Raw genomic sequence first — 26,682 nt, 5'->3', positions numbered from 1 at the left:
GAGCTCGGCGTTGACCCGGAAGTGAAGGCCCTGCCGGGCTCGGTGCTTCCGGGGTCACCGGGCTCCACAATGGCGTGGAGGAGCTGCTTCGTCCTGTTCAGACTGACCGCACAAGATGTTTTACGGAGCTCCCCGAGGGGAGGCAGGTCAGTCACCGTAGCCGGAGACAGACAGCCTTTAACGGCTAACAGACGGGCAGAGCTCCGGTGCTCGGAGTTAGCTTCGTTAGCTCTCAAGGACGGTTAGATGTTGTTAGCATGCTAGCTTTAGCTTGGTGGCTATCAAGGCTGTCGGTTTGTTTCTGTGTTGATAACTATCAGGTAGGGCTGGGCGGTATAATAATAATATAGACCAAAAGTCATATCCCGATATATTTAGGATGAATATGGATATACTGTATGTTTCCCACTATTATATTGGCAAAGTGAGAACAAATGTTCAGTCAAAGTCAAATATGACATGTCACATTTAGTTTATTACGTGAACATAAATACTGTATAACAGGAGTACCTTTAAAAAAATCAAAGCTCCATAAAGTGTACATATAAATAAATAAAGAAATATCTTAAATAAAAGTAGCTTATGAAATAAAATAGGCCAATCTTTTTCTGAAATAAACATATTTATATAAGAAAAGAATAAAGAACATTACAAAAGAACTAAATATGTCAAACCCTAGTAAGGGCAGCACTTATATATAAAGAAAGACAAGGAAAATTGAACTATATCGATATATGCGATATGGTCTAATTCCATATCACATTTTAAAAAATAAAATTATATAGATAGATAGATAGATATACTTTATTTATCCCAAGCTGGGAAATTACAGTGTAGCAGCAGCATTACACACAGAGACAATAACAACACAATTAAATAAAACAACAACCTAGGCATACTTCAAGCAATAAAATATAAAAATACAATAAAATATAAAGTGTCTAAAGAAGGAGTAGAATAGAATTCCAGTGCAGAATAAATATGAATATACACACAAGTTTACATATTACTTGCATATTACGTATTTTTATATCAACAAACCTTGTGAAATCATGTCAGTATTTGGCATTAGAAATTAGAGAAACAAAACAGGAAAGACATGTCTATATGGTTTGAGAAATGCTTATATATTCTATTGTTTTCCATGTTATGGACACAGTCTGAAGCAAATGTGTCCAACAGCAGGCTGACAGCCGCCAGAGTCCCTTTAGAAATTGGATTTGTTTGATTAATTTAATCATTTTTACTGAGACTTTTTGATGTAAAATCACTTTAAGCTCAGGTTTTATTTTTCCTGATGGAAGTGTTTGTCATGACGATGATTCGTTTAAAGACAATTGGAAACTTGAAAATCTGATGATAATTTCTGTTTTTACAGTTTGTAGCTGTGATAAGTGCTTGAATGTTGGCATTTAACCCATTGAAGCCTGGAAAGCGGATACGTTGTTTTGTAGTATTTGTATAAGCTCTCAAATACTTTTAGAATTTCATTTCTATCTGCTACAGAGGCTGAAAAATCTATTATTTAGTAGAAGCGTTGACACTTCTGTTGAATTTCCAGAAAAACTTCAGGTTTTAGGGGCTTATTTTAAAATCGCCCAGAGGTTTTACAGGCGTTTTAGGCCTAAATGGGTTAAAAAACAAAACAAAAAAAACATGCTTTTCAAACCTGCTGGGCTTCAGTGGGTAAAGTGACTGCTATTAAAGGAACACTCCACCGTTTTTTCATATTAAAACATGTTATTCGGTCAAGTAAGACGAGTTGATACAGACCTCTTGCGTCTCAATGCGTGCACTCAATCGCCCTGGCATGCGGCGCCACTTGGCTAGCACTTAGCTTAGCCCCTGAGGGGAGAAGATTTTTCAGGAGTGATGATATTACTGCGCCGAGTCGAAGTGCTCCCAAGTGCTATTCCGCCATACATTATAGTTCTCCTTTTTATCCGCCTAGAAAAGCGCCACGTTTTATTTTGTGTCGCCATACTTGGTCGTTTAACTACTCGTGTAGCTGTAAAAATAAAATAAATAGGGAATAAATAGGGAAAACGTGGAGGAGTTTGGTTGCTTCTAACTGTCCATCTGTTTGGATCCTAATGAATGAACTGGGCTAAGCTAAGTGCTAGCCAAGTGGCGCCGCACGCCAGGGCGATTGAGTGCACGCATTGAGACGCAAGAGGTCTGTATCAACTCGTCTTACTTGACCGAATAACATGTTTTAATATGAAAAAACGGCGGAGTGTTCCTTTAAAAGCTGAGAGTCTTCAGAGCGACATTATTCTTCCGCTGAACAACCTCTGGATGTTGTTGTTGAAGTTGTCTGTCTATCCAGCAGGTGGCCTCACAGCTTCCAGCAGAGATACGGCTTCAAGAAAGTTGCCAGGAAACCAGAATCCAAGAAGGTGGAGGAGGAGCTGGCAGCCGAGGTTGCACCCCCCCGCCGGCCCCCCACCCCCCACCCGAAGGAGCGGCCCCCCACCGGCCCCCCAGACTACATCCTCAGACCGCTCATCTTCACCGTGGGGGTAGGTGATGGTTTTCCATCTGTTGGAGCCGGAGGTTACGTCCAAGGTTATAATAGTTTTGGATTTTTCATTAGTTTTAGTTTTAATTTCGTTGTGAATATTTGTTTTCAAATTCAGTTAGTTTTAGTTAGTTTTTAGAGTGAGTTTTCTAGTTTTTTTTTATTTTTTGAAAATGCTTAGTTTTAGTTTAGTTTTTATTAGTTTTAGTGTTAGTTTTAGTTTTTTTGTAATGGGGTATTTGTTGGGTGCGAGATTCAAAGAGGTCATAATAAATTTTGCCTTTATTTCCTTTGGTTTATCATCTCAGCCCCAATAAGGTTATTAACTGTTTTGAATTGTGGTTCTAGTGTAAACATCCCAGTCTCAGTAAACATATTTACCATGTGTTGCATGTTGAAATAGAAACACTGAATTATGAATGAAAAAAGTTGACAAAAACAAAAACTAAGGACATTTTCACTATAATTTTAGTTAGTTTTAGTTAGTTTTGTAACCATACAATACAGTTTTAGTTAGTTATCGTTTTTTTTAAAACTCTAGTTTTTATTTTTATTTCAGTTAACGAAAATGTTTTTTCAATTCTAGTTTTCGTTATTTCGTTAGTTTTCGTTAACTCTAATAACCTTGGTTACGTCATCAGTGATGTCACAGACAGGTGCTAACTCCATGTCAGTTTACAGGCTGCTCCTTCGGCGCGGCGGCCATCTGGCAGTACGAGTCTCTCAAGTCTCGAGTGCAGAGCTACTTTGATGAGGTCAGAGTGGATTGGTTGGAGAAGGTGCGACCTCAGAAACAACTAGGACTTCGCAAAGAGGTGAGGATGGTCAAGTCATCGCTCTGACCTCAGACTGAAGTTCTGAGAGCTGTTCTGAGCTCTGATTGGCTGTTTATGTTTCAGATCAACCAGTGGTGGAACAGCTTGAGTGAAGGTCAGAAGACGGTCACAGGTGAGATCCATCCAGACACACTGCAGCTTCATTTATCTCCAGAATCCTGTTCAACTATGATTTAATAATCATTATTATAATAATCCTCAACCTGTTGTCTCCGTGTTGTTGTTTGTTTGTTTGTTTGTATGTTTCCCAGGCATCATTGCTGCTAACTTCTTAGTGTTCTGCTGCTGGAGAATACCGTCTATGCAGCGTACCATGGTCAGATACTTCACCTCCAACCCGGCCTCCCGTGAGTCTCATGCTGTTACTAACTGCTGTTTCAGGTCCTCTGACTGTTGTCGTCTGTTTCTCTGTGTGTCTACCCCTAGTTGTCTACTTCTGACTGTTGTATGTTACACTGTTGTTGTCTGTTTCTGCTGTTGTCTGTTTCTGTCTGTTTCTGCCTGTCATTGTCTGTTTCTGATTGTTGTTGGCCATTTCTGACTGTTGTCTGTTTCTGTCCGTTTTTGAATGTCGTCTGTTTCTGCCCGTCGTTGTCTACTTCTGACTGCTGTTATCTGTTTCTGACTGTTTCTTGTCTGTTCCTGACTGGCTTCTGTTTCTGACTGTTTCTGCTGGCATTGTCTGTCTCTGACTGTCTGTCTCTGACTGCTGTTATCTGTTCCTGACTGGCGTGTGTTTCGGACTGTTGTCTGTTCCTGCCCGTCGTTGTCTACTTCTGACTGCTGTTATTGGTTTCTGACTGTTATCTGCTTCTGACTGTCGTCTGTTCCTGACTGGCGTCTGTTTCTGTCTGTTTCTGCCTGTCATCATCTGTTTCTGACTGTTGTCTGTTTCTGACTGTCGTCTGTTTCTGCCTGTCATTGTCTGTTTCTGACTGCTGTTATCGGTTTCTGACTGTTGTTGTCTATTCCTGACTGGCGTGTGTTTCTGACTGTTGTCTGTTTCTTACTGTCGTCTGTATCTCACTGTTTCTGCCCGTTGTTGTCTACTTCTGACTGCTGTTATCGGTTTCTGACTGTTGTTGTCTGTTCCTGACTGACGTCTGTTTCTGCCTGTCATTGTCTGTCTCTGACTGTCGTCTGTCTCTGACTGTTGTGATGTTTTCTCCTGCAGAGACGCCGTGCGCTCCGATGGTCCTCTCGGCCTTTAGCCACTACTCTTTCTTCCACATGGCGACCAACATGTACGTCCTGTGGAGCTTCTCCAGCAGCGCCGTGTCCATCCTGGGCCGAGAGCAGTTCATGGCTGTCTACCTGACTGGAGGTGCTGCACCATTAAACTCTCCACTGTCTGTGTTCAGCTTTTAAAACTGGACTGTGTTTGGGGTCTGTAATGGTGGGGCGCTGTTGGATGGCAGCAAAACCTTCAGTTTTGGACTTTGAATTTAACAAGGGACTAATGTTTACAATGATTTTTTTTTTCAGGTGTTGTTGCTAATTTTGCCAGTTATCTGGCTAGGACGGCAACGGGGAGGTTCGGTCCGTCTCTTGGAGCTGTAAGTAACATTACGGTAACCGTGACCAGACTGCTGTAGGTTGGTTTTACCTGGCAGTAAGCTGAATATACCAACAAAATAGTGTTCATCAAGCATTTTTTCTAATTTTTGCGTCTTTCTTCTGAAATATTGGAGAAATTATGCCACACTGGGGTGATTCTCATTTAGCCAGTCTTACCTATGTCTGTGAAGATTATAAGGACATACTTTATTAAACTAAAACTAAAACTAAAAATCTGCTCTGAGGTCTGTGGTGGACCACAGGGTCCAGGATCCATCATGATGATTTATCTCACTGTGTTTTTTATGTTTCTGCAGTCTGGAGCCATCATGGCCATCCTGGCTCTTGTCTGCACCAAAATGCCAGAAGCCAAAATGTCCGTCATCTTCCTCCCCATGCTCACCTTCACTGCTGCTCATGTAAGTCTCACTTCACATGTTTCACATGCTGCACATGTTTCACTTCCTGCTGCACCTGTTTCACCTGCTGCACATGTTTCACATGCTGCACCTGCTGCACATGTTTCACTTCCTGCTGCACCTGTTTCACCTGCTGCACCTGTTTCACCTGCTGCACCTGTTTCACCTGCTGCACATGTTTCACCTGCTGCACATGTGTCACTTCCTGTTGCACACGTTCACTTCCTGCTGCACACGTTCACTTCCTGCTGCACATGTTTCACCTGCTGCACATGTGTCACCTCTGCTGCACGTTTCAATTCCTGTTGCACCTCTTTCACCTGCTGCACATGTTTCGCCTGCTGCACATGTGTCACTTCCTGCAGCACATGTTCACTTCCTGCTGCACATGTTTCACCTGCTGCACATGTGTCACCTCTGCTGCACATGTTTCAATTCCTGTTGCACCTCTTTCACCTGCTGCACATGTTTCGCCTGCTGCACATGTGTCACTTCCTGCTGCACATGTTTCACTTCCTGCTGCACATGTTTCACTTCCTACTGCACCTGTTTCACCTGCTGTACATGTGTCACTTCCTGCTGCACATGTTTCACTTCCTGCTGCACCTGTTTCACCTGCTGTACATTTTTCACCTTCTGCACATGTTTAACTGCTGCACCTGTTTCACCTTTTGCACCTGTTTTACCTACTGCACCTGCTGCACTTGTTTCTCTTGTTTTACCTATTTCACCTGTTAAACTCGCTTCACCTGTTTGACCTGCTCCACCTGTTTTTACTGTTTGACCTGCTGCACCTGCCTTACCTATCTGACCATCTAACCATCAGCAGAAACTTGTCTCTCTCTCTCTCTCTCTCTCTCTCCAGGCTCTGATGGGCATCGTTGCGATGGATACAGCAGGTTTGCTGTTTGGATGGCAGTTCTTTGATCATGCTGCTCATTTAGGAGGAGTCTTGTTTGGAGTGTGAGTTTTGACCAATCACAGTGGAAGCACTTTTAATCTGTCTTTTTTTCCCATCTGCATTGAGCAAATGTGTAAATTAAGCAGTAAATGTAGTTTATTTACTGTTATTTGTATTTGTAGTAACTAGTGCAGTGCCCGTAGGAAGTATGTATTCGTATAGTGGGAAATGCAACATAAGAAGTGAATAAAGCTAAATCTCCACTTAGCATGCTAACCGCGAATAACAGAATTTGCACATTACATGCAGACCACTACCACTTCAACTCCATAAAACACTTACTTTTCATAAGGTACCACACCATCCATCACATAGACATTGAACATTGATATTTGCTGGAAACTATTTGAATATTATTGGAAAATCGAACCTCCCACTTTAAAACTCTGAAAGATAGGTAGGCTAAATAGACTTTCAGATGAGATGAGTCAGGCATGTAAATCCAGAGTGAATTGTGCTCTGAATTGTGCTCGTGACCAGGTGTAGGCCTATCACACAAGGGGCAGAGCTCCCCTAAAAGGCGTCCAATCAGAAACAGTGCAATACCGCAACACGTCCTATGTAAATAAGGATATTTTGAAAAATTAATTCAAAAATATTCAAAATCGAGGATGCACACCTTCGTGCCATGCACAAGCCACATACGAAATCTGAGGTCAGTCTGACTAACGGTCAGAGAGATATGCCCTAGACACACACACACACACACACACACACACACACACACACACACACACACACACACACACACACACAGATGCACACAGCCGTTTCTTGCTTTTATAGATAGTGTTACGACCTTAGTTTGAGGTCTAGGGGTCACAGGCAGTAACATATTTGGTAAACATAAAACTATGCAGAAAAATGGCTTCATGGACTCAAAGTTGAACAATTATAATATTTATTAGCAGGCAAATGGAATAAACAGAGATAAACCGACTAAGTAGCACAGAAAAAGGAAGCAACTAAATCTTCAGGGTCTCTGAGGCCAAAATAAGAAACAAAAGTCAATCACTATCTGGAAAATAAGATTCAGCTAAACCTACCAAACAAAACAGACAATGCTAAGCTCCCTAAATAAGCAAAAACAGGAGAAAACAGGTTAACAGAAATGGCAGAGAACCCCTACTAGGCTTCCAGACACTCTAACAAGTTGACTCTATACTATACTGATTATATGTAGCTGTGAGACAAAACACAGAGCAGCTACAACACAAACTGTATGCAGTTTGCAGTACCACCACTTAATAATTTCCCATCATGCCCTCTGTTCCCTCTCTCCTGCAGCTGGTACATCATGTATGGTCACGAGTGCATCTGGAAGAACCGAGAAACATTTGTAAAAATTTGGCATGAGATGAGAACTGGAGGAGGTCCAGGCAGAGGAGGTGCTAACGGAGGATAAGGAGGAGGAGGAGGAGGCTGTGTGTAGGACGCTGACACACCGCAAACATGTAAAGATGAATAAAATGTACAGACAAAGCTCGGCTTCTCAGGACAGGTGGGAGTCATGACACAAACACCTGGTTATGATTCATGTCCATGTTTATATAAGTAATTGACATGAATGAGTTTTGTCACTTAGGGACAATTAAACTCCACAGTTTGTTTGTTTGTTTGTTTGTTTAGTCGTCATGAGACTAGCAGAAATCCAAACTTTGTGTTTTTGGTTGTATATCAGTTTCAATAAAAAGATTTAGGTTGCACAAAATGAAACGTCACCAGATAATGTTTGGATTTATCACTTCATGAACAAATTATTTTGTTGATTAATTGATTTATTTAAGGCTTTAACGACGGCCCGTACATTTTTTCTATCCCGCCATGTTGCATCAAGTTGGGCCGAGCTGTGTGCAGATATTAATGGAAACCATTATAAAATAACATATGAGAAGTCTCTCTTATTCTGATTCTGAAAATAGTAGAAGTTCCAGGAAAGTTGAAGACACTCAAACTAATTTTTTAAGTGTGTTCTTGTTGTGTGAGAAAGGATGACGTTTTATGTTCTTTCTGCTTATTGATGTTTTTTTTTCCTTAAATAAAACTGTAAAATGATCTGAAACGATGCTGTTACATTCACTGTATGATAATCGTGGTCACGCACAGACAAAGAAGCTATGAGGGACAAAAAATGACATGAATATAAATAAATACATAGAAAATAAATAAATGTAAATGTATATATATATTTGGTATTTCTATTCATTTCTACGTTTTCATTTTTTTTGTTATTTCCACAGTTATTTATTTATAAATGTAGTTTTCTTATTTCTACATTTATTATTTTAGTTTTATCTAATCATTCCTACATTAATTTATTTCTACATATTTCTATGTATTTATTAATTTATTTCTGCTTATGTCATTTTTTGTCCCTCATAAAAAAAACCCACTTCAAAGCAGTCAGAAAACTTTATAAAATGATGTTTAATGCTCGTGAAAGCTTAAAAAACAAACCATGTTTTCATGTGAAGCCTAAATAATGTTCAATGAATCAGAGTCAAAGTGAGAGGCCATGTGCAAACATGAAGTCAGTTTGATAAACAGACAGTTTAAAGTCCACCAACTGGCACAAACAGAGCAGAGTCTACTGTAGTTTCTGTTGATCTGTGTGACTGGACATGATAATGATTTCTGCTCCTATAAATACTACTTCAAAACAAGTTTATCTGCACTGCACACAAATAATATATAATCAGATCTTTTACTCAAAACAACACCTGGAAGTAAAAGTTGGGCATTAACCCATAAGAACCCAGACCCAGTAATCCTTAAAAAGGAAAAAAATTATGGGGGATATACCACAGACCAAGTGGACCTTATGATATATCTTATTTTTAAATAAATAAATAGACAACCTATTCTGCTTACAGAAACACAAATTTGCCTTTTTCTTTGCATCTCCACAACATATATCAAAATTGCGACATTATACATTAATAGTGCTGTTTAACAATAAATTATTTTTTTAGGTTTGTTTTTAACTAACAAAATAATATTAAATGAATAATAAATAAAAACAAATAACCATCTGCCTTTTTTGTTTTCATCTCCATAACATATATCACAATTGTGACTTTAATAGTGCTGTTAGACAACAAATTCCATTTCAGATTTGTTTTTAAGTTACAAAATAATAATAAATCAATAAATATAAATAACACTGCCTTATTTGATGGCTTCTCAACAAGCTACTGTAGCTGTAGGACACTAAAAAACACACGTATGTACTTGAGAAAACATACATGAAGATTACTAAAACATTTAAAATGTTTGTGACACCCGTGTCACCGTGGGTTCTTATGGGTTAAAAGTAGAGTAACAATAAAACACTTTTAGTCATATGAAATAACGAGAAACTGAACAGCGACTCCTTGGATTGTGTTTTAGTACAACCGAATGCTGAACAAGACCTTTTTAAATGAACATCATGCTGTATTTAAGAAGACATAAACCTAACGATTGAGACCATAAACTCATTATGAGAATGTTAACTGAGGTCAGGTACTGAAATAATTTTCTAACAGACTTCTATACAAACAGACTTTTTTCTGCAGATTTAAATCTTCACCGTTGAGACCCGGAGGTTGGTGCTTGACTCAAACCTAGTTTAACATTTCTGCTGAGGCATTTCTTGTGAATTTATTTTGTGATTTCTGCAGTAAACAGACAGACAGATAGACAGATAGATAGATAGATAGATAGATAGATAGATAGATAGATAGATAGATAGATAGATAGATAGATAGATAGATAGATAGATAGATAGATAGATAGATAGATAGATAGATAGATAGATAGATAGATAGATAGATAGATAGATAGATAGATAGATAGATTGATTGATTGATTGATTGATTGATTGATTGATTGATTGATTACTTTATTCATCCCCGAAGGGAAATTCGGTTGTCACAGCAGTCCGGTATTCAAGTACGATAAAATACAATAGAATAAAATACTGAGGTAGAATAAATAAAAACAACAATAGAAAAAAACACAGAATAGAACAAGAACACTTAAGAAGTTAAAAAAAAGAACATCAGTTGGTAGGATGGTTGGTAGATGATGGTAATAATTAAACTGGTGATATGATATGATGCAACAATGCTATAGTGACTAGACGGTATATAATAATAATAATAATAATAATAATAGTACAGTATATAATATATATATAATATAATATGTAATAGTAGATAATAAACAATATAAAAATAAAATGAAAAATATAAATATAAATAAAGTAATTATAAGTAAAATAATATGATATATAATATATAATAATAATAATAATAATAATAAATAAGGCCGGTATAATCATAATAATAGTATATTACAGTATATAGTAATAATGGTAATAATGGCAGCAACAGTATATATAATAATAATAATATTAATAACATAGCAAAGTGTCATGCGTAGATTTATTGCATAGATTTAGTGCATTTCAGTAATGTTGGTTCTGGCAGAGGTAGATGAGTTATAAAGTCTTATTGCAGAAGGAAGGAACGACTTTCTGTATCGTTCCTTGGAGCAGCAGGTTGTATGAGTCTGTGAACTGATGTATCTATGCTGCTCTGATATTTTCTGATCTTTTGTAAGAACTTTTTTATTAGATAAAGGTTTAGAGATAAGTGACTTGAAGGATCCAGAAAGCAGTTAGAGGTGAAACTCTGGGATTCCCGTGTGTCAACAATGCTGTTCGCTGGTTTGTTGACCCCGAGCAGCAGCAGACCTCAGAGGGTCAGACCAGGTGCACACTGAGACCACATCACTACCAAATAGCTGCAGAACAACGGAAAACTTCACTTGAACTGACGGTAAGAACTGTCTTCAGCTGCTTTACTAGGAATAAGAACTGCTGTGTGTTCAGCTGGATCGACTTTTAAAATGAATGATCAGAAATTTAGAGGTGACGAAATTAACTTTGCTGCCACACAGGCCCAAAAAGGAGAAAAAGATGCTTTTACAACTGTGTTCAACTTAATGTGAATGTCTTTAAAACTTTAAAAGGACTTTAATTTGAAATTTGCTCTCGGACTTATTACGGTTTTGTACGATTTCTTTTTACTTTTTAAAAAAATTTCTTCTCTCAGTTTCAGTACACTTTTTATACAGTTTTTACTGTATATTATTAGCCGATAACTCTTTTTTTAAATACAAATGATTTAAATGTTTTAGGAGACACCAGTGACACCAAAAAAACTAAAAAAATAAATTTTGTGAAAGTGTGTTTGACATGTGAAAGTCTTTAGAACAAGTAATTATTTTTTCTTGCTGTAATATGACTTTAATTTGAAGTTTTGCTCCCAGACTTATTACGGTTTTGTACGATTTCTTTTTACTTTTTAAAAATATGTTTCAGTACACTTTTTATATAGTTTTTACTGTATATTATTAGCCGATAACTCTCTTTTTTTTTTAAATACAATTGATTTAAATGTTTTAGGAGACACCAGTGACACCAAAAAAAAATAAAAAAAATTTTTTTGTGAAAGTGTGTTTGACATGTGATAGTCTTTAGAACAAGTAATTTTTTTTTTTCTTACTGTAATATGACTTTAATTTGAAGTTTTGCTCTCAGACTTATTACGGTTTTGTCGGTTTTCTTTTTACTTTTTCTTTTGACATTAAATTCAATGTTTTACTCTAAAAAAATCCCCAAAACTAAGTTTTGCATTCTGCAGTACGACGTGTGTTTCCCCCAACAGAACGCCATTATGAAAGAGACAACTTTGTGGTGTATGAACCAGGCGAGCAAGTCTCATTGAACTGAATAGGTGCCATCTTTGGGTGCAGTATCCAGTTCTGATATAATACATCTATTATTCACACCAACCAATCACATCAATTACAGCTGTTAATGCGAGGGCGTGGAGGGATTTGTAGGTTAGGAGGAGGAGTTTGAGATGTGAAATTGGAAGGAGAGGGTGGAGTCCCGAATTACCTGCTGCACAACCTAAAATGACAGAAACTATCTTTAGTAAAACATTTTGGGGGCGGAATTTCATGAAATTAAATCAATAATTTTGAAACGAAATTGAAATATAGCCGATATTTACATAATTGTTTATAATAATTAATTAATGCAAAAAAAACGTGGGACATCAGATGCCACTCCGAGGACTTTTCTCTAGCTGCAGACAGGAGACAGAGGTTGGAAAGGTTACTGATTGTCATCATAAGTACCAAGGTTATTATAGTTAACGAAAACTAACAAAATAACGAAAACTAAAATTGAAAAAACATTTTTGTTAACTGAAATAAAAATAAAAACAAGTTTTTAAAAAAACGATAACTAACTGAAACTGTATTGTGTGGTTACAAAACTAACTAAAACTAACTAAAATTATAGTGAAAATGTCCTTAGTTTTCGTCTTTGTCAACTTTTTTCATACATAATTCAGTGTTTCTATTTCAACATGCAGGAACACATGGTAAATATGTTTATTGAGACTGGGATGTTTACACTAGAACCAAAATACAAAACACCCCGATCTGTAAGAGTTAATAACCTTATTGGGGCTGAGATGGATAAACCAAAGGAAATGAAGGCACATACCCATTACAAAAAACTAAAACTAACACTAATAACTAATAACTAATAAGAACTAAACTAAAACTAAGCATTTTCAAAAACTAAAAACTAAACTAAAATAGCCAACTCACTCTAAAAACGAACTAAAACTAACTAATTTGAAAACAAAAATTCACAACGAAATTAAAACTAAAACTAATGAAAAATCCAAAACTATTATAACCTTGATAAGTACAAAATCAGAAATTGTTGCCGAGGTGTGAGGATCTGGTTAGAGTGTCATGTGGTTTATAAAAATCATTTTGAAAGACATATCAGAATGTAAAATGAAACTATCGAGGACCAAGAACAGAACCCTGAGGGACGCCATGAGGTTATTGACACCACTTTCTGCTGAATCTAGTTTTTGACATGTTAAAATCTGCTGTTGACATCCTGCTGTGTTTCCAGGTGTGCGTTGGAACATTGAGCAGCATGGCTGTGGGCCTGCAGGTTGTGGGTCTGCTTCTGGGCGTGGTATCCTGGTGTCTGCAGTCCAGTTGCACCTCCTCTCAGCAGTGGAAGGTGAGAAGTCAGGTTGAGTCAGTCAGCAGCAGTCAATGGCAGTTTGAAGGTCTGTGGATGGCCTGCGCCGCCACGTCGCTGGGCTCCGTCCAGTGCAACAAGTTCAAGACGGTGCTGGGACTGTCACGTGAGTAATCATACAACAGTGGAAACAAAAAAATCATGCAGACGTATAACATGGATTACAATTACTATTTTATTTGTTGAGATTAATTAGCTTTTTATTGTGTTATACCAATTTAATTTATTTTTTCTGATCCAGCATTGAGCTCTCTGAACACCAACAAGCAGGCTTTTTTTTCCTTCTCTTTTTTTTTTTTACATTTTACTCACTGTGGCCTCGTTTTCACTGCAATATATAATGTACAGTATATATACATTAGTGTTCAAACTAATAGCAGTCCAATGTGACTAACCAGATTAATCCAGGTTTTTAATATATTTATTATTGCTACATGACAAACAAGGTACCAGTAGGTGCAGTAGATTCTCAGAAAACCAACAAGACCCAGCATTCATGATATGCAGCTCTTAAGGCTGTGCAATTGGGCAATTACTTGAAAGGGGTGTGTTAAAAAATATAGCAGTGTGGCATTCAATCAGTGAGGTCATCAATTTTGTGAAAAAACAGGTGTGAATCAGGTGGCCTCTATTTAAGGATGAAGCAGCACTTGTTGAACATGCATTTCTCTTTGAAAGCCTGAAGAAAATGGGTCATTCAAGACATTGTTCAGAAGAACAGAGTACTTTGATTAAAAAGCTGATTGGAGAGGGGAAAACTTATAAAGAGGTGCAAACAATTATAGGCTGTTCAGCTAAAATGATCTCCAATGCTTTAAAATGGAGAGCAAAACCAGAGACACGTCCCCAGAGGAAATTTTCTAGTTCTAAATATGCTATTGCTACACTTAATGGCAAAAATTGCACTGGTCTGTTGGACTTGAACAAAAATAAACACTATTTTAGTTGCTTAAGCTTATGTTTTCAGTCATTATTCAATGGTATACTAAAAATCCATGTGAAAAAATGACTTCTCACTGTTCTCAGGTCAAATATTTATATGCGATTAAAATGCGATTAATTTCGATTAATTAATTACAAAGCCTCTAATTAATTAGATTGATTTTTTTAATCGAGTCCCGGCCCTACTAAAAATCAAAACTTTTCAAACCTTTTTAAGACGACTCTTATTAAAAATCTTTATGTTTTATGTCGTGTGTCTCCAGCTCACCTGCAGGCCTGTAGGGCTTTCATGATCCTGTCCCTGCTGCTCGGTCTGGCCTCCATCATTGTATCTGTTTTGGGACTCAAGTGCACAAAGATCGGTCGGACCTCGGACCACATCAAAGACCAGATTGCCCTGAGTGGAGGAGTCCTGTTCATCCTGTCCGGTATGTGACGTCACAAAGTATTTATCTTCGTTATTAATTCAATTCAATTCAATTCAATTTCAATTCAATTGGCTTTATTGGCATGACATAACAATGTATGTATTGCCAAAGCAAGCATCAGAAAAAAAGATAACAAGATAAGGAAAGCAATATTTACAATAAATTATTATAATTCTGTTATTCATTTTAAAAGAAAAGAAAAACTAATAACAATAAAAGAAAGCAATATTTACAATCATTGAATTACAATCAACATATCATTTATACAATCTAACCGTCCCAGCAAAAAAAGAAGAAAAAATAAAATAAAAAATAAAAACAAAACAACCAACAGCTTATTATCTTTGTCTCATTCGTGTCTTCATGTCCTCAGGCGTCTTCACTCTGACTGCAGTGTCCTGGTACGCCGCCACAGTCATCCAGGACTTCTACAGCCCAGTGACAGCAGTCAGGTGAGTCATACACCCACACCGCCTCCCTGCAGTTCCCTTTTTAGGTTTATAGTGATTGACCACCTATAAATGTTTGATATATTGAGAATATGTTTTTCTGTATATTCTGTGTTGTTCCTGTGGACCCCAGGAAGACTAGCTGGTTACTAAGGTACCAGCTAATGGGGATCCTTAATAAATAAACAAATAAATAAACAAATGTCACTTCAACTGCTGACAGTGTGTGTGATGGTGCTGCAGGTTCGAGCTGGGTACTGGTCTGTATCTGGGTTGGGCTGCTTCCTGTCTGGCTGTACTGGGAGGATCCATGCTCTGCTGCTCCTACAGGAAGACTCCCCCCACCCCCCCTGCAGGGTACACAGCACCACACAAACAAACGCACCTGACATGTAGCACTCGGTTTATCCACAGGGTACTCCACTAGTCCAGTGTCCTATCACACAGCAAGGTTATTATAGTTAACGAAAACTAACAAAATAACGAAAAAACATTTTTGTTAACTGAAATAAAAATAAAAACAAGAGTTTTTTAAAAAACGATAACTAATTTGAACATGCAACACATGGTAAATATGTTTACTGAGACTGGGATGTTTACACTAGAACCAAAATACAAAACACCCCGAACTGTAAGAGTTAATAACCTTATTGAGGCTAAGATGATAGACCAAAGGAAATGAAGGCACATACCCATTACAAAAAAACTAAAACTAACACTAAAACTAATGAAAACTAAACTAAAACTAAGCATTTTCAAAAAATAAAAACTAAACTAAAACTGGCAAACTCACTCTAAAAACTAACTAAAACTAACTGAATTTGAAAACAAAAATTCACAACGAAATTAAAACTAAAACTAATGAAAAATCCAAAACTATTATAACCTTGTCACACAGACATTTTACACCACTGACAGAGAAAAAACTGGATTCTGAAATGTGGTTATAAAACCCCCTGATCATCTGATCACTAAAATATTTATTCAGTCAATGGTGATGGAGAGGTACACCTTCGGTCAAAAATAAATACATTTATATGCCATTAAATGTACAGAAACAGTCGCATTAAGAATAAATGGAGACATTAAATAATTGAGAAAATGTGACAAAAAATTATGTTTCAATTTTGTTTTGCTTCTTTATTTATTTATCACTATATTTATTTACTTTTTCTATTTAAGTTTAATTTTTATTTTTTCCAATTGTCATATTTTTTATTTCCCTTTGCCATTTTTTATTAATTTCAAACTTATTACTTGTGAAATGTATTATTATTATTATTATTATTATTATTATTAATTAATTAATTAATTATTTAATTAATTAATGAATGTATTAATGAATGTATTATTATTATTATTATTATTGTTGTTGTTGTTGTTATTATTATTATTATTTATTTTAATATTCTTCTTCCTAAAAAATGAATACAATTTTAGAATAAATAAAAGAGAAAATTTAATACAAAAGGAAGAAGTCATTCAAAGGTACATAGATATAAAAACATAAATATTACATTTGTTCAACTAATGACTGTATTCTTTCTTTATTATTTTTTGTACAATTAATGGCATTTAAATGTATTAAGTCATTTATTCATTAATTTATTATTTCCACAGTTTCTGCTCTCAAAATAAAAGTTTTTGTGTAGTTCCAACAGACTGAGACCTCTGCTTGCTAAAGGATCTTGGAACAATCATTTCAGCTAATAAACTTTGATCCAAGTAAGAAGCTTGTGAAAAATATTCTGTGTCGGATTTATTATCTCCAGCTGTTTTCAATGTTAATCATATTTATTCAGGTATCACATAAGATTGTAATAGCAGATAATCAATAACAACGGACATAAACATGTATCCAGCTTGCGCCTGTGGCTCGGCCAAAGGGTTGTTATTTGTTCATATGTTTCTATCACATAATCAAATCAAATCAAATCAAATCAAATCAAATAGTCTTTATTGTCATTATATAGTTCACTATACAACGAAATTGAAAGTGCCACTGCATAAGGTGCATAGTTATGACAATCATAACACAAAACAACATGAGTAAAAACATTTAAAAAATACCAAGCTAAACAAGGACAAAAACAAGAACAAGGACATGTGATGTAATAAATAAGTATAAAAATAAATAAATGGCTACTTAAAATGCTATAATTTATACATGAGGTAAATTGAGTGTTTTGCACATATCAATTGTATTGCACATGTCCGTTTTATTGCACCTTTTAATTAATTTATCCTGTGTGGGTGTTGAGAGTTCTGACAGCCCAGGGAAAGAAGCTGTTTTTAATGGAACAGATCAGCATTGTGTGTGTTCGGTTGTTAAATCACAAATGTCATATTTTCTCTCGCAGACACTTTTCATACAATTTCACCAAAACGAGTCAAGGACAGCAGATCTACAGAGCCGCTCCGGTGTCAGACAGCGGCAGCTCCAAAGCCTACGTCTGAGGAAACATCACTGTCTGGTTCAGGATCACGTTGAATTTTCTATTATTACATTTTTTTTAACCAAAGTAATTTTTATTGTGAAGGCACTCATGCTTTGATTTGTTCCTAAATATTTTTGTATCGTTGGTGTCACTGAGATTTTATCAGGTCAACATCTCTGTTTCTGTATCAACTAAAATATGTTAAGATCATTTCTGTGCATAGATCTAATGAACCGTTCATGTGTAAAATCAGAAATGGCTCACATTTACTGTTTTTTTGGTTGAGATTTTGCGTCATTTGGTTTATAAAAATAACTTTGAAAGGCATATCAGAATATAAAATTAAACTATAGAAGACCAAGAACAGAACCCTGAGGAACACCATGAGATATTATTTGTTCCTAACTCAGCTATAGTTTAGACCAGTGACAGAATTTAACACTATTTACAATTTTCTCAATAAATTATTTAAAAAAACTACACTGAATTAGCCAATTTGGTGTATTATAAACACTGTGTTTGTCATTCAGTTTTATTTATTCCAAAGGACTTTATTCTTTTTTTGTATCCTTTATTTTTTTCTTATTCTTACTCATTTATGCCTATGAAATTAATCAATATGGATACCTAAACTAAGACACTACAATTATTAAATATGAACATATACATATAAATGAGTCACTATAGTTTCATAAGAAAGTTTTTATTCATAAAAAAGTGTTTTTCAAAGGATTATTTTATTTCAGAGCATATCACATAATTACCTCCAACAAGAAGGATTATTTTATGGTAGACATTCTTCAGTTTTGTAAACATTTCCAGAGCATAAATCTGGCTTTAGGAGAGGTAGTTTGCACTTCTAGTTCAACATTTGTTAATTTCAGGGACTTTTAATTCCTAACACCGCATTTATTTCACAGTTCTTTATATTTCCAGCTGTTAAATTCAAACCAACAGCACACGATTTTGTAAGCTAATAAATGCATTCTCATGAAACTGTAGTCTCACCAAATACATTCATTCTGTTTCAGGCTGCTCAGCAATCACTGTTCTAAACATGTTGATGCATGTTGATACATAAACCCGGGCCAGATTCAAACCCAGGTCTGCCTCCTTGGTGGTATGCACTAGTGATGTTCGATACCACCGATTTCCTTTCCGATCCGATACTGAGAAAAATTCAGGATGGTATCGGCGATACCGATCCGATACCAATACTTTGTGCAAATACACCTAATTTGCCTGGTAAATCTAAAAAGAGTGTATTTCAAATGGCTTAAGAATAAATACAAGACATCAGAGTCACTTATTTATTTTAAACTCAGAAGTATATGGACTCATTCACAATATAGCTTCTTTTCCGCTCCGCCATTGAATTACACACACACACTGAGAGAGAGAAGAGTGAGCAGCAGCGTGTCACTGCGCTTACGTATTAGGCACTTACCCAGGCGGAAGAAAAAGTAGTTCCTACCAGCAGCGTGTCATTTAGACAAGATCTGAATAGTTTAGTTACTTTCCACCGTATTCCTCTTAATGATATACATTACCACAAATGACTGAAGTATCAAAAGTATCGATATTTTCAATTGAGAATCGATTTTAGAGCATACAGATCTGGTATCGGAAGTATCGATATTTCAGTATCGATCCGCACATCACTAGTATGCACTCTACCAGTGAGAGACCAGCACACCCCAACTGATGCAGATTCAACATTTTTGAAATGGAACTATTTGGTTATGTTTCGGCACCAAACTACTTCGTTGAAAAAAATGATCATACTCTTGGTTGAAATAACCACTTCTGCACTTGAACATGATGCTGTAACACAGTAAAGTGAACTTTAACCCATAAGAACCCATGGTGACACCCAGGGCCGGCTCTAGTCCATCTGGTGCCCTAGGCGAGATCCATTGGTGTTGAACAGCTCCGCTTGCTGTTTCATGGAGGGAACTCCTGTTTGTGTTTGCCCATGGTGCCAACCAGCTATATAATACAACTGTCTGTCTATAGAATTATTAACTGACAAGTCAATTCTCAAAGAAGCCCAGCTGGAGACGCTAACAAAGTTAGAGACAAGAGAGACGATGAAAGTTGAACCCCGCGAAAAATGTGCTTAACTGTTTTAAGCTAGCGTTGCTTTATTTCAACTGAGCTAGCAAGCTATTATAAATTAAACGTCTTCACACTCTTTTGATACAGAGCACCGGAGAGCTTTGACGGCCGTTTCATCTTGTGAGATTTATCAAAACATAATCTGTCTGTCCCTTGACTTGACCTGACCTCTCTGACAGGGATCTGACCGTCTAAAGGGGGGCAAGGCAATGACCACACGTCACAGTCACAAAATGTCATTGTTTATCTGTTTCTTTATTTTGTTAATATTTATTATTTTCAAGACAGAACACAAAGCGAGGGCAACAATGGGCATCGGAAATTATTATTGTTTATTACTATTATTATTATTATTAATTTTTTTTCTCCCTGGAGGGTGACTGGCGGTGCCCCTCCAGCGGATGGTGCTCTAGGCGATCGCCTGTGTCGCCTATGCCTAGAGCCAGCCCTGGTGACACCCGTGTAACAAACACTTTAAATCTTCAAGAAAGCTTATTTTTTGTAACGAGGTTAAGTTAAAACCCATTTAACAATTCTATTCTGTTAATAGGGAACTCAACAAATTATTTTTTGATATATGTTATGGAGACGCAAACAAAAAGGCAAATGGTTATTTGTTTTTATTTATTATTGATTTATTGTTATTTTTTTACTTAAAAACAAATCTGAAAATTAATTTATTGTGACACTATTAATGTCACAATTTCGATAAATGTTGAGGAGATGCAAAAAAAAGGCAAATTTGTGTTTCTGTAAGAAGAAAATGTGTCTATTTTTTTTTTATTTTAAAATAAGAAATATCATTAACATAAATACAATATACGCCCAATGTATCGTATATGTCACATCACAGATCTTTGACATTTAGGGGTAGAATTTTTTTTTTAGAAACATCATAAATGTGTTCTATGTGGTCAACTTGGTCTGTGGTATATCCCCCATAATTTTCCTTAAAGGATTATGGGTCTGGGTTCTTATGGGTTAATTGGTTTCTCAAAATAAGAAGACTGACTTTATAAGTACTTCGGCCGCTAGCAGACAGGTCTCTGCCTGTCTGCAAATATCATCATCATTTGATTGGTTTTACAATTACATTAAAAACGAATTAGACTGCATTCCACTTGTAGGTCAAAGTGACAACAGCTTGAACTAGTGTTCTTTCCGCCTTTTCCATAGATACACACACACACACACACACACACACACACACACACACATGTCATGCTGGAAACGTTTCATAAATTCACATTCAGGATGGTCGACTTTGATCAGAGGATTGGAGGACTGTTGCAGTTTGCATTGTGTTAAAGAGTTGGTGATGCAGAGTGGGCGGGACTCAGGTAAAAGTTTCATTTACTCGATACAGACCCAGCACACCTCACACCTGTCCTGCTTGAGTTCAGTAGCCTTAACATGCAGGTTAATACAAGGAAAGAGAAGCTGAAGCCATGATTGAAAAGGGTCCATTTAGGTTAGATAGATAGATAGATAGATAGATAGATAGATAGATAGATAGATAGATAGATAGATAGATAGATAGATAGATAGATAGATAGATAGATAGATAGATAGATAGATAGATAGATAGATAGATATACTTTATTTATCCCAAGCGTAGCAGCAGCATTACAAACATAGACAATGACAACACAATTAAATAAAAAGAACAACCTAGGCATACTTCAAGCAATAAAATATAAAAATACAATAAAAAATAAAGTGTCTAAAGAAGGAGTATGTATTAAGGAGTAGAATAGAATTCCAGTGCAGAATAAATATGAATATACAGTATAAAAATAAAAATGTTGGTGCTTCCTGGTCTCTCCCAGTCTGACTCAGGTCCCCAAACCAGCAGATTGCCTCGTCTCCAGGGTCAATCAATAATTCAAACTTTATCTAGATAGCGCTTTTAATACATAGAAATGTAACACAAAGTGCTTTACAAAAAATAAAAATAAAAACAGACAATAGAAAATGACATAACCCACCCCTCCCATCCCCACATACACATCTGCACGTACACATACACATATATGCACACACGCACATAGACACGTAAGCACACAAACACACACTCAGACTCACACACAGCACATATTGATTGACAGTGTAGAGACATGGCAAGGCACCGAGGATCCAGATGAGAAAAAAGCAACCTGTGGGAGCCTCCACACTGAGAGGTGGCAGAGCCCTCAGCCATAGAGGACCTGCAAATATCAAATTGAATAGTTATAATTTTAATAGTTTCAATTACGTTACATTACGTGACCGCATTCCTTTTGTAGGTCTGAGTGAGAACAGCTTGAACTTAATTCACCGCCTTTGCCATAGATGCCCACACACCCACACACGCGTCACGCTGGAAACATGTTTCATTAATTCACATTCAGGTTGGTCGACTTTGAACAGAACATAACCCTTAATTGCAGGTGATTAATTATAATCTCTCAATTGAAACAAAAGAGCCACTCCCTTTGAAACTATGAAATGTTAAAGGACACTTGCAGTTTGCATTGTGTCAAAGAATTGGTGATGCAGAGTAGGCGGTGCCTGGGTATAAGTTTCATTTACTCGATCCAGACCCAGCACACATCAGGCAGTTTATCCTAACACTGTCCTGCTCAGGTTCAGCAGCCTCTACACGCTCCTAGAATATTAGGAAACAGTAGAAAGTGAAGCCATGATTAAGAAGGCTTTGTTTAGGTTCCCGTCCTGTCTGTGGTTAGGGTTAGGGTTCTGTCTGTGTTTCCTGGTCTCTCCCGGTCTGACTCAGGTCCCCAAACCCGCAGACTGCCTCGTCTCCGGGGTCTACAATCTGATCCGGCTGCCGGGGAATGAAGACGCCAAGAGCTGCTATCAACATTGCTTTGATGAGCCCAAATGCCACATGGCTGTGGTGAGCAAACCGCTCAGCGGCGCACATCAGTGTCTGCTGGTCAACTGTCTGAACCAGGGAAGTTACGGGGTAGTCCGAGACCCCAGCGCAGAAATCACTGTTTACCCCAAGAGCACCATTGACGATGGTAAGATGGAATCTAATTTTCTACAAATTCTGTTTAAACCATAAGAACCCAGACCCAGTTATCCATAAAGGAAAGTTATGGGGGATATATCACAGACCAAGTGAACCACGCAGAACATATTTATGATGTGGGTTTTTTTTGTCATTCTGTGTCTTTTTTTAGTAATTTTGTGGGGGTTTTTGTGTGTCTTTTTTAAGTAATTTAGTTTTTTTCTGTCATTTTGTCTTTTTTGGTCATTTTGTGTCTCTTTTTTAGTAATTTTGTGTCTTTTTTGTGTCTTTTTTAAGCAATTTAGTTTTTTTCTGTCATTTTGTGTCCTTTTTTTGTAATTTTGTGTCTTTTTTGGTCATTTTGTGTCTTTTTAAGTCATTTTGTCTGTCTTTTTTGTGTCTTTTTTTAAGTCATTTAGATTTTTTGGTCATTTTGATACTGCCTCCAGTGGCCCCCAGGTAATTTGAGTTTGAGACCCCTGCTCTAGAATATTTAAAGTGTTTGTTACGTGGGTGTCACCGTGGGTTCTTATGGGTTAAAGAATGTTTAATGCCATGCCATTGTTCCGACATGTCCTTGTTCTGATGATGAGATGGTCTAAAGAATATCCCATTGGACTGAAAGCCCTTTTGTCCAAAGGCTCAGAAAATACACACTCTCTCTGGAGTTTGTTTTTCTGGCTCTTATTTATTTATTTATTTATAGAGGTGGTGTACTGAAAGCTGGAACCTAATGATTGAGAAGCAGCTCAGCATTGTGTGTCAAGTAGCTCTAGTCATATATCTATAATACATATTGTGTTTTGCTTGGGTTTAAACTTGAGAGTCTACAAATGTTTAGACAATTATGATAAATCTCCTTGCCCGTCCCATCAGGACCAAGCACCAAACCTGGGGCGACAGAGCCTTCTCAATAGCCCCCTCCCTCTGGAACTATCTCCCAAAAAACATAAGAGACTGCTCACATCCACTTACCTTCAAAAAACTTTTCAAAACCCACCTGTTTTAATTGTTTGTTTTTATTTGTAACTGCATTTTCACTGTTTTTAACTGTAAAGCGTCTTTGAGTACCTTGTAAAGCACATTTATTATTATGATATATATATATATATATATATATAAAACTTTTGACCGGTAGTGTGTGTATATATATATATATATATATATATATATATATATACACTACCGGTCAAAAGTTTTAGAACACCCCAATTTTTCCAGTTTGTTATTGAAATTCAAGCAGTTCAAGTCAAATGAACAGCTTGAAAGGGTACAAAGGTAAGTGGTGAACTGCCAGAGGTAAATAAAAAAAGGTAAGCTTAACCAAAACTGAAAAATAATGTACATTTCAGAATTATACAAGTACGGTAGGCCTTTTCAGGGAACAAGAAATGGGTTAACAACTTAACTCTGTGGAGTCTTGGGCTATTTTGTCCATTTTTGAATCATTTTCATGTCTTTGTAAGTAATTTTGTGTCTTTTTTTAGTCATTTTGTGTCTTTTGGTGTTTTTTTTTGTCATTTTGTGTCTTTTTTTGGTAATTTTGTGTCTTTTTTTGGTCATTTTTTGTCTTTTTTTAGTCCTTTAGTCCAACATAAAATGTGATTTTGAATCTTTTTTTTACTTTCAAAACACTATCATGCTCAATAAAGAATTTTAAATGAATTTCAGAGTACACTGAGACATTAAACTGCATCATTTTCAATTAAATTCTGGAAAGGTTGGTGTGTTCTAAAACTTTTGACCAGTAGTGTATATATACCTGCCATCTTCCAGAAGTCCAGCAGAGGTCGCCAGCAGCTGTTGCAAAAGTACTCTGGTCAGATCTCTCTCAATACAACATGAGGTGACGTCTCACTTGATTTGTAACTTCAGACAAAATTCTCGTGGTAACATTATGGTCTCAATTGCTAATTTCAAGTATTCTTCAAGACAATATGATGTTATTGCGTAAATAATGGTGCAATTTAGAAAAAAATAATGATGATAAAGCAAGTTATGATTTAGGCCGTGGCTACCTTTGATTAACAGGTGACTAACACGCAAGCAGTCATCAGAATAGAAGCAGAACAATAGGTATCCACGGCACTGTGTACATCTAAACAGCTGTGAACCTGTTTGTCGTGTTTCCGTCTCAGAACTTTGACCCTTTCACCATGTGTTTTTGCTTTATAAAAGTTTATTTGAACATTCTGGTCATTTAAAAATGTCTTGTTTAGTATAAGAGTTCATTTTTAGACACTCCCTCCCTCGCACCTCCCCAGTCAAAATATGGTCTCTCCCGGTTTTAAAAATACAAAGACAGCAACAGATGTAACTCCTGACTCGATGATTCAAACAGGCCACAAACCAGCAGGTGACATCACAGTGACTATGCCCATTATTTATAATCAGTCTATGGGCGAGCACTTGTGTTGTGTTGCCTGCTGAAAAATACCCTTATTGTCAATATAGTGTAGAAAACCATCCTACCTTTGAATTATCTAGGTCTCTAGCAAGGTTATTATAGTTAACGAAAACTAACGAAATAACGAAAACTAGAATTGAAAAAACATTTTCGTTAACTGAAATAAAAATTAAAACGGGAGTTTTTAAAAAAACGTTAACTAACTGAAACTGTATTGTGTGGTTACAAAACTAACTAAAATTACAGTGAAAATGTCCTTAGTTTTCGTCTTTGACAACTTTTTTCATACATAAACCTTTTTGGTTGATATGAAATCTATTTCATCTATCTGGTTTTATGACTTAATAAACTTATTGGGGCTGAGATGGATCAGACAAAGGAAATAAAGGAAACATTTATTGTGACCTTATTGAATCTGGCACCCAAAAAATACCCCATTACAAAAAACTAAAACTAACACTAAAACTAATAAAAACTAAACTAAAACTAAGCATTTTCCAAAAAATAAAACTAATCAAAACTAGCAAACTCACTCTAAAAACTAATTAAAACTAACTGGATTTGAAAACAAAAATTGACAACGAAATTAAAACTAAAACTAATGAAAAATCCAAAACTATTATAACCTTGGCCTCTAGTTTGTGGTTGTAAAGTTTCATGAGGCTGTGATTATCCTAGAGGTCTCAGCAGCTCATTTTATACACTGAGCTCAAGTTTCACTCACTAATATCATCACACATGAAGAAAATTGCACTCATTGAATCCACAAGAGTCTCAGCTTTCCAGTTATACCTAATTCAGGTGAGAGGAAATTTGCAGCATTATTCAACAAGCCGTCCCAACAAGCTGTCATGAAACGTTTAGTACCAATGGATTCCTGACATCTTCTAGTTAGAGGTCCAAGCCCGAGGTGGTGGTGCTGGGAACCCTACTGAAATTGTTCCAAATTTGTATTTGTATAACAATTTTTCCACGCAAAAAACTTATACTGTAACTGAACATTCACAGAGCTGGTACACTCCTGCATACTATGTCTCACATTATAAATTCTTACACATGAACCATGTCTTATTTTTTTAATTCTCGCTGACTCTACTTTTTCAAACCCCTCCAAGACACATAGTCCGAACTGCATGAAATGTAATACACAGAATCTTTTGAAGCCAAAAGTAAAAAATTGTATAAATAATTGTTATAATCCAAAAATTGTGCACGTTACAGTGGAACAACTTCCTGTGTGTTATAGTCAAAACAGGAAGTGGTGTTATCAACACCAGGAAGTGATGCTATCAACTACAAACTTGAGACACTCATTTGCCATGAACCACTGAGGACGTCTGCCAGGAAGTGACCTGTAGGCTACTGGGATGCTATCAGAGGGCCAAAACTAGAGAAGAAGAAGAAGTAATATTGTATGTGCGTCCCAATCAGCAACCTCCGATCCATGACAACTCTGAGGGGAGTGAA

At 36.5% G+C, this 26,682-nt stretch overlaps 2 protein-coding genes across 2 annotated transcripts; both read left to right on the top strand.

The window, feature by feature from the left end:
• Positions 1-39: 39 nt before the first annotated feature.
• Positions 40-8,427, top strand: parlb (presenilin associated, rhomboid-like b). Its single transcript, XM_059330422.1, has 10 exons — positions 40-146; positions 2,330-2,522; positions 3,196-3,336; positions 3,421-3,469; positions 3,609-3,704; positions 4,532-4,681; positions 4,843-4,913; positions 5,232-5,333; positions 6,199-6,296; positions 7,582-8,427. The coding sequence occupies exons 1-10, from the start codon at positions 70-72 to the stop codon at positions 7,697-7,699; spliced, it is 1,095 nt and encodes a 364-aa protein (XP_059186405.1). The 5' UTR covers positions 40-69; the 3' UTR covers positions 7,700-8,427.
• Positions 8,428-10,968: 2,541 nt separating this feature from the next.
• On the top strand, positions 10,969-18,529 carry LOC131970641 (claudin-19-like). The gene is made up of 6 exons (XM_059332076.1): positions 10,969-11,117; positions 13,286-13,526; positions 14,626-14,790; positions 15,164-15,242; positions 15,483-15,596; positions 17,600-18,529. The coding sequence occupies exons 2-6, from the start codon at positions 13,310-13,312 to the stop codon at positions 17,694-17,696; spliced, it is 672 nt and encodes a 223-aa protein (XP_059188059.1). The 5' UTR covers positions 10,969-11,117; positions 13,286-13,309; the 3' UTR covers positions 17,697-18,529.
• Positions 18,530-26,682: the final 8,153 nt, after the last annotated feature.

Source organism: Centropristis striata, chromosome 4, assembly GCF_030273125.1.
Source record: "Centropristis striata isolate RG_2023a ecotype Rhode Island chromosome 4, C.striata_1.0, whole genome shotgun sequence".
NCBI classification, from domain to species: Eukaryota; Metazoa; Chordata; class Actinopteri; order Perciformes; family Serranidae; genus Centropristis; species Centropristis striata.
This window is presented reverse-complemented; position numbering and strand designations above follow the sequence as displayed.